This window comes from Mesitornis unicolor, unplaced genomic scaffold (assembly GCF_000695765.1).
Source record: "Mesitornis unicolor isolate BGI_N332 unplaced genomic scaffold, ASM69576v1 scaffold44514, whole genome shotgun sequence".
Lineage (NCBI taxonomy): Eukaryota > Metazoa > Chordata > Aves > Mesitornithiformes > Mesitornithidae > Mesitornis > Mesitornis unicolor.
Window position 1 is genome coordinate 299 of NW_010178891.1, and position 8978 is coordinate 9276.

The 8978-nt window shown below is 37.8% G+C and overlaps 1 protein-coding gene across 1 annotated transcript; it reads left to right on the forward strand.

Moving 5' to 3' along the window:
• Positions 1-3074: 3074 nt before the first annotated feature.
• SLC25A3 (solute carrier family 25 (mitochondrial carrier; phosphate carrier), member 3) lies at positions 3075-8540 on the forward strand. Its single transcript, XM_010182594.1, has 6 exons — positions 3075-3466; positions 6077-6256; positions 6354-6535; positions 7273-7445; positions 7990-8100; positions 8200-8540. The coding sequence occupies exons 1-6, from the start codon at positions 3317-3319 to the stop codon at positions 8358-8360; spliced, it is 957 nt and encodes a 318-aa protein (XP_010180896.1). The 5' UTR covers positions 3075-3316; the 3' UTR covers positions 8361-8540.
• The last annotated feature ends 438 nt before the right edge of the window (positions 8541-8978 follow it).

An 8978-nucleotide genomic window follows, 5' to 3' on the forward strand; every position in this document is an offset into this window, starting at 1 on the left:
TGGGAAAGGACACAGGGAGGTTCTAACTCAGGATTAATTAGAGAGACCCCTAATGAGTCTGTCTTGGGGATAAGAGAGTGGCTTTTCTGTTTCTGCTGGGCCTGCAGCCTCGGGGACTGAAGCTATAGGCCTGTACTTATCTCTTCTGCGGAGAAAAGCAGTGGGTTTTTTTTGGTTGGTGTTTTTTTTTTTCTTTTGTTTTGCTTCTTCGTAGCTGTGGGACATATACCAGATAGCTCATTCAGCTGTCTAAAATACAGTGATGCATTTTAGATTTAAGTGCATTTGCTTTCTGTATGTTTCCTGATCACTTTCCTGACTTCCAGAGGTCAGACCTTGATGGTACTCCTCATAGTGGAGGTAGATGTTAAAATTCTGATTCGTGTAAGCAGTTTAACAACCTAAAGGCATCTCTCTGCCTTTATTTGAAAAAAAATGAGGACAGAAGTGACTTTAGCAAGTTACCTCTTCTGAAATACTATGGTTATTGAAGTACGTTGGTGCTGCTGCGTGAACATTCATGTAGTATGTAAAAGAGAGAGAGAACTAGGTGCTGAATTTCATTAAGTTTTCAAGAAGGTACTTCTGGCTTTCAGTGTAGTAATCTTATTGCTAGCTAACTAAAGCCCTAAGTCGCTCTTCAGTACGCTAAATATATTCAGTAGCTACATATTTTTCTTAAAGCTTTATGCTTAATCTTCATACTGTTTGTAGGCAGATGCGGTCAAAGGTGGCCAGAGTTTCTTAGTCTTTTTAGTCTTTTCTGCTGTACTCATTATTTCACATGTCAGTTGATTATTTGGCCTTTGTGTTAGGAGAGTAATACCTTGCAGAGGATATCTGAGCTTATGCAAGGTCATACAAAGTCAGTACAAACCACAAGACCTTTTGGGTTCAGCTCAGGGCATCAGCCATGACACAGCTCAGAGACAAAGTGTTTTATGATCAGCTCTTGGAATTTGTCCTTGTTAATGTGTCAGATCAGAAGCAGAGGAATGAAATAGTTATATAGTTGTCTTGACAGAGTAGCCTTGGTTTTGTGCTCTATATTTGAGTAGCTCCAAGGTGTTTCCCAAGTCAGCGTCTAGGTACGTTAGAATAACTTTCTTGCCTTCTGTACTACATGTTCAGCCAGTTCTCTTTTTCAGAGTTTTTAGAAAATGTGACTCCTGAAATAGAAAGTCTGCAATCTACTATGTTGGGTATTTTTTTCCTAATACTGTTATAATACTGTGAACTTAGGTAGTTGTAAAGAGCTTAAGCCTAATTGATGCTGGCTTGCTTTTCTTACTTACTGTTTTCAAAAACCTCATTGGCACTTTAGTCAGAATAGCACTGTAGTAAAGCTCTACTTTTCTGTGGCTCCTACAAATGTCTGTCAGTTGAAGCATATAACTTCTAACAGTAAATTGGTGTGAAGAGAGGTGTGAACAAACACTTCAGGTATCTGGGCAGCATGACAAGTACTGTTGTGCTGCAGGCCAAAGATGCAGCCAGACAGCTGCCTTGTAATACAGACCCAGAGTCTGTTCTCTGGTTGCACCTGCATAGAAAGCCTTGTTTGTATTTGTTTAACTGGTCATTCTGGCAAGTTGTAAAAAAAATATTACTGCTGTCTGCAAATCTGCTAGTGTAGCCAGTCTGTTTAAAAGGTATGTGTGAGCCCTGGACTGGCGTATTTGCAGTCTTGAGCAGTATCTCAATTTAAAAATTATCAATGAAATTCTTATAGGTTATGCATTATTCTGCCTGTTAACTGATTCCTCACTTTAAGTTTAGGCTTACAATAGCGAAGTTATAAGTGGATAAACCTGTTAGTGTTAACTGGTGCTCTGTAGATGCTGTTGAATGTAACTGTAAATTTTTGTTGATTTACATGAAAGAATTTATTTCAGAAGCAAAAAGACAGGGCAGAGAAGCTCTGAATAAGATAAGTTTTTGCTGCCTTTTGATTTTCATTAGTATTTCTCTGGAGGTAGTTCTTACTAAGTTCGTATAGCACTTCAGTGTGTATTCCGTTATACTGGAATAACACCACTAAATCGAATAGCAAAAGAACCTAGATTATCCCTTTCTACTCCAGGGAGTATCTTCTACATCGTGTATTATTTTCTGTATGCTCATTTAGTACATTAGTTTTGCCTGTATATTTAAAATGCTAAGTGTAGTAGCAGAACTGTGCTGCTACCTTATGCTTATTTCATACTCTTAATTGTAAACTTGAGTGTTATCTGGTTGCATGTAATCATAGCCTCTGTAGCTTCTTAAAAAATGTAAGAGGGGAACTGATTCTTGTTTTTCAGCTCCAGTAACCTTGCTCTATTGGAATTTGTGAAAATTAATAACTTGCTCTTTTAAGACTGGATGGTTTTGTAGACGGTACTGTATGGAACAGTGCAAATGAAATATCCCTTCATTACATGTGGTCTGAAATATTCTTTAACAGACCTTGTTTATAAGCATTGAATGTGACGATTAATTAAATAAAAGCTGTATAAGTTTGAGGTTCTGTATTTGAAGGAAAATTTTTAAAAGTCTGTTTCAAAGAACCTGAAATACATTTGAAAAGGTATCTATATAAAGGAAAATCCAACACTGATCTCGAAGATCTATATCGTCTCTACTTAAATACAGAAGTTGCACTAGCACAGACTATTTAACCAAAGAACCTTTGTCTCCAGAATACTAGGGAAACACTCTTCTAGATATAAGAATATGTTGTATGTTGCAACTTTGAGTCATAGTTTCTACTAGCAGCTTCTGGGATTGATTTTTATGGTTTTAAGTACACTGTGAGCTAAAATTTGGCTTTCTCTTCCATTGTTTTTTTTAAAGGAACAAACTCAATTTGGAAGGCCTAGAATCAAACTTGGTCCAAAAGTCGTTAACTTAAAGCAAGGGAATTATTTTTGAGTATAACACAACAGTTGAATAATTTAGCATATTTCAGTTTAATGCTTTTGGGAAGGTAGCACTCAACCAGTTTTGTTTCTTTTCTGATGTTTGTTCCTATTTATGATTGATCGTGTGTGTGCAATTTTCTTTCCAATTACCTAGAATACAGCTGTGCATATGGCTCAGGCCGATTCTTTATGCTTTGTGGCCTTGGTGGGATTATTAGCTGTGGAACAACACATACAGCACTGGTTCCTCTAGACCTGGTTAAATGCAGAATACAGGTTTGTTCTGCATGTTGGTATGTGGTGACATTGACAACGCATGTTTAGTGTGGGATAATTAATCTACTAATGAATTGGAGGCATAAACTATCCCCTGGACACCATTGTCCAACAGTGCATGGAGTTTATATAAAAGCATGGTGTGTCTTTATTTTTCTGCTGCAGAATACAGTTGTGAATATGGCTCTCTCAAGTTTTATGCTCTCTGTGGCGTTGGTGGGGTCCTAAGTTGTGGCCTGACGCACACTGCTGTTGTACCTCTGGATTTAGTGAAATGTCGTATGCAGGTTTGTATGAATTTAAACACTTGTTAAACTTTTTCTCTATGTAGCCAGCATATTAAGAGTTTATAGTAGGGACGCAGTCTTCTGGGTCACAGGAAGTGAGTATACTTGAATGCTACTTTATCAAGTCTATGGCTGTGAGACTGACAAAATACTGCTTTCTAGAGAAGCAGAGGTGTTCAGGATAACGTGTATGAGTTGTTTTTTGTTACGTTTATGGCAATATTGTATGTAGTATGTAACGCCACAATGTTGCTCTTTGCTGTCTGGTAGGTGCTTTAGCGCTATTCATGTGCTTTTGGAGGAAGGAAACAGTATTTTTGGTGTTTCGAAGACCTAAAGTTTTCAGCCTGGAGTGACATGCATGTTTAATTGGATCTATTAACATTGTGGATATCACTGCATGGCTTATGGATTGGATACTTTCTAATGCCACTTTGAATAGAATGGGTAAAATGTGATACAGTATTGGTAAGGCCATCAGTGCTTGTGGCTGGTTTCCTTGCAGTGGTTCTTGATTGAACTGAAAAGAATGTTATCACATTGCACTTAATTTGGCATACCAGCTTCCTCATTAAAATAATCTAGTAAACAGCCATGGATAAAAACATACTGATGAATTTATTCAGGCAAATCAGTGCCTCAAGAATGAAGCAAATTAAAGTACACTTCCAAATTTCTAGAAATATAGTAGTTAATGACTTCCCTGTTGCATAGACTAACACTGATTATAAAAGTGGTGATTTTGTAATGATAGAACTGAAATTAGGAGGGAACTATGAATTAGTCAGACCTACTAGTCACACTAGGAGTGCTGCAGGTGATACTCTTTAAAACTGTGTTCTTCTGGAAGGCCTTTACTTAGCACTCTTTACAAGAGAGGCATTTTCACGTACTTGAGAGCACCTAAAATTCTGGTCTCAAGCTAGTAATTCTGTAACGCATCATGCAAAGACAGATTGCATTAAATGAGGGCAAGATGCTGCTTTCTACATAATTTGTATGGAGACCAGGCTAACTGTGTAGGAATTCCTTATTTCTACTAGTAGGGACTAGCTGTAGCTGAGTATGTGTTTTATTTCTGAAAATAATAGCCGAAGTGTACTTTTCTATTGTTATAAACTTCAAGATTGGTAGCTTGAAGATGAGTTTCCTGGGAAGGAGGCTGATCATGGGTGAAGAAGATGTAGCATCACAAACAGTTCTTAATCTGATTGCAAATTGGGAAAACAGGCAGAAGGCCTGAGAGCTGTATAGTGTTGTGTATACAACTGAGAGCAAGGCCTCATACTTCTCAGGCTTCAGCTGTTTGGTAGCTATGTTTGGCTTGGACTACCAGTCTTGCGTTTCATATGTGCTAAGAGTGGTCATACATCCCCTTCCTTTTCCAGCACATAGAGGAAGGTGCAAAAGGAGGGTTCCACGTGGATTCCAGGTGTGACCTTGTAAAACCTGTCAGCATTTATCTGTGCAGATCCAGTACAGAGCATGTTACTAATCCTTCCTAAATTCTCCAGGAAGAAACCCATTGCCTGCCTTCTCATGACATTTTAAGAGGTCACCTTTTACGTAGATGATAATTAAGCATAGTTCTGATATGAGTGTAGTCTCATTTTACAGTGCCCAATTAAATATCCAATTTTATGAAATTCTGAATCTTTTAAAATTGATATGTTTAGCTGAACTAGTTCTGAAGTACGTTGTTGCCACACTGCAAGACAAAAAATCTGTCAATTGCTGCAGGTTGACATGCATGTCCCATAGCTCTTTCTGAAAGCTTTGGCTGACTTCTAATTTGATAACTTTCTTCTTAGTCCTCTGAGGAAGTGTTGGATGATGTCAAATATGAAGAGTAACTGTGATATAACTTAAAATTTGTCAGAATTACCTGCTTAAGAATTTTGGATAAGTTGTTTCCTTTCATGTGAAACAAAATTCTTGAAGTTGATCTTTTTTAGTTTCTGATAAGATATTAGTGAAATATCACTCAAAGGTTTTTGTGCACAAAAAATCGTATGTAGCCTTTACTGTGAAGTCAAGGTATGAGTGTAGAAGTTCTTGAGTACTCTTTGATCTACTTTGCTCCATCTGTCTTACCCTGACTGTGTGGAGGGTTCAGAATAACAGCGGACAAATAACCTTTCCTGATTAAGAGTCGGGTGAACCATCAGACTTGGTTTGTGGCAGCACTTGAGTGTACATAGGTGTGATGTGTAGAGTGAATGAGATTACTGGCAGGAGCAGTTAAATTTTTAAAGAGTCTGATCTAGACATAATTATACCAGTACACTACTGACAGTGTTAGAATGGTGATTTCAGTAAATAATTTTGATACAGAAAGTCGTATTATTCATTTGGAGAATAAATGTAAAGCAAAATTCAGACAGTTTGGTGGTTCCTGAGTAATAGTGGCTATTAAAATAAGTTAGGGTTTGAGACTAGCAAGTAGCTGTTACAGTTACATTAGTGTAACCTTGTGATGAGTACATCCTCTCTCTAGGGAACCTTAGGAAGCCAGCTGCATGAGGATTTTAAGAATTTTATGTTTTGGATGAGGATGTGAGAAGGGAAATAGTAAGCTTTATCAAGCTACTAACTGCCTGTTCTGTTTAGGTTGATCCACAAAAATACAAGAGCATCTTCAATGGATTTTCAGTGACAATCAAAGAAGATGGTGTCCGTGGCTTGGCTAAGGGATGGGCTCCAACCTTTATTGGATATTCCATGCAGGGGCTTTGTAAATTTGGTTTCTATGAAGTTTTCAAAATCCTTTACGGCAACATGATGGGAGAGGTAAGCCTTAAGTGGTTTACACTTATATATATATCTTGCTGTATATAATCACAGAAGCATGACTCATTAATAAAAATTGTGTTTAAATTCACTTCAGGAAAATGCGTATTTGTGGCGTACTACGCTATACTTGGCTGCATCTGCCAGTGCGGAGTTTTTTGCAGACATTGCTCTGGCTCCAATGGAAGCTGCTAAAGTTCGTATTCAGACACAGCCTGGATATGCTAACACTCTGCGGCAAGCTGTACCCAAAATGTTTGGAGAAGAAGGCATCTGGGCGTAAGTGTCTCTTGATTTTAATTTTAATTTTTATTCAGGTTCCTGATGTTGAGTATTTTTTTCCTAATGAAAAACTGTAGCTAAAACTTAATTGTGGCTTTAGCTTACAATGTTTTTTGGTCTTTGTATTTCAAGATAACTTAAAATACTTCAGGGAATCTGTGCTGAACTGGCTGTTAATTCCACATGCTCCTTAGATCCATCTTTGTGAGTATCTTTGTGCTGAGTTCTGCTGGATAACTTTAGTTTCTAGCAGTTCCAGTCAGAGATATTTAGCAACTTTTTGGTTGTACAGTCAAAGATGCTTGAGTCATTGGCATGTAAGAGGAATATAACTGCGTGTTAGCTTTCTGTTCTGATAGAAGTGGCTGTAAATATACAAGTCATCTATGACTATCAGGACTTGGCTGGTATGCAGACATGATAATGCTTACTGCACTTGTAGTATTGGTACTGTATAATGCACTGCATTTATGATCTGAAAAGTGACTACAGAAACAGCTGTGCAGTGTAGGGATAAGGTAAATTCTGATTTGTGTTAGTGTTTAAGTTAGTACTCTGGAAATAATAAAACTTGAATTTCTTTTCTGTAGGTATTGAGACACTGAAGCCTTACAGTGTCAGTATTTGGAAGTTATATTTTTAATAGCATCTATAAGCTAACTGAATTTTTTTCAAGTTAGAAACGTACCTTAAATACTGGAGAAAATGAAACTGAGTTTGTCTCTTTGGTGAAGTTTCTACAAAGGTGTTGCTCCACTGTGGATGAGACAGATTCCGTACACAATGATGAAATTTGCCTGCTTTGAACGTACTGTTGAAGCTCTCTACAAGTATGTCGTTCCCAAGCCACGAAGTGAATGTACGAAAGGAGAGCAGCTGGTGGTCACATTTATTGCAGGCTATATCGGTAAGGAATCTTTAAGTCCTACACTTCATTAGTGGACTACCACAACTCTAGAAGTCTGTCCCTTTTCAGAATATGAAACAGATGTAACTAGAAAGGGAGAATTTACTTGTAACTTTAAAATGTGCAGGAGACAAAAAACTATATTCTATCTGTAAGTGGAAAATGGGTCTGTAGTAGGACAATATTCTTAATTGTTCCTATGTATTATCAGTGTTAATGTCCAAGTTTAGAAACTGCAGCTGATGTAAGTGAAAAAACTTGCATCTGTGCTAGGCTAGAAATCTGGATGGAAGAGGGATTTTCGATATCTAGAGATTCAGCAGAAGTGGTGCTGCAAGAGCAAGAACTGAAGTGTTTTCTGATATTCACGTCAAATTGTACTTATATATGTGCTGCCTGTTTAGGATATCAGGAGGCTTGACATAACTTCTGTGCAATTTACTAGCAATTTATTACAAGTTGTGATTTCAGTTGGTTGTACTCAGTGTGCACAGTACTGGTGCAGCTAAAACACCACAGGACTAATGTCAAATTATTCTTGCAGCTGGTGTCTTCTGTGCAATTGTTTCCCATCCTGCGGACTCAGTGGTGTCTGTGTTGAACAAAGAAAAGGGCAGTTCTGCTTCACAGGTTCTTATGAGGCTTGGATTCAAAGGTACATCCTTACTTACATGTATTTTGGATCAAGTGTTTGTGGTGTGGTTTTCTTTTCCTGGCTGCTTTTGCTACTCATGCTTCATGTTTTACTCTACAGGTGTATGGAAAGGTCTTTTTGCTCGTATCATTATGATTGGTACCCTGACTGCACTACAGTGGTTCATCTACGATTCTGTGAAGGTTTATTTCAGACTTCCTCGTCCACCTCCACCTGAAATGCCAGAATCTCTGAAGAAGAAGCTTGGTCTAACTGAATAGACAACTCATGGACTGACTATGCTGGCTGCCCCAGTGATGAGTTTCATGAAACTTTTATATATTTGACTATGTAGAAAAAAAACTCTATATGATGTCATTATTGGCTGTGCCCTCATCCCACATGAGGGTTTATAAATTCTACCACTGTCATTGCCTGAAATAAATGAGAAACAGAGTGCTTAGTGTCTGTTTACTACTGTATATGTAAGCTTCATTTCATAGCAGATACCTCAAATCCTGCCTACTCCCCTCCAAAAAAGTAATAAATTAACCTATTCTACACTTTAGGAACTAGAGAATTGGGAAATGATTGTAACAAAAATAGGCTTTCACTGTTCACAGAGAAGTGCCATGAACCTATCCTTGCAAAACTCCAGAAAATAACTGCAGTTCTATGCACTTTGTCCACTGTTTCATTTGCCTATAATAAGCTGTTACTGTAGAACAGCTGAACTCTTGAATGGCTGAGATGAGACTGCAGTCTGAAAGGGCATCCTGGTCATAATGGCGGTGTTCTCCACAGAGATAAAAGGAACCTTATACATAATAGAGCCATTTCTGCTTTGGGGTGGTCATCCCAACATAACTAACTTATGCTTACTTGATTAATTTCTGCTT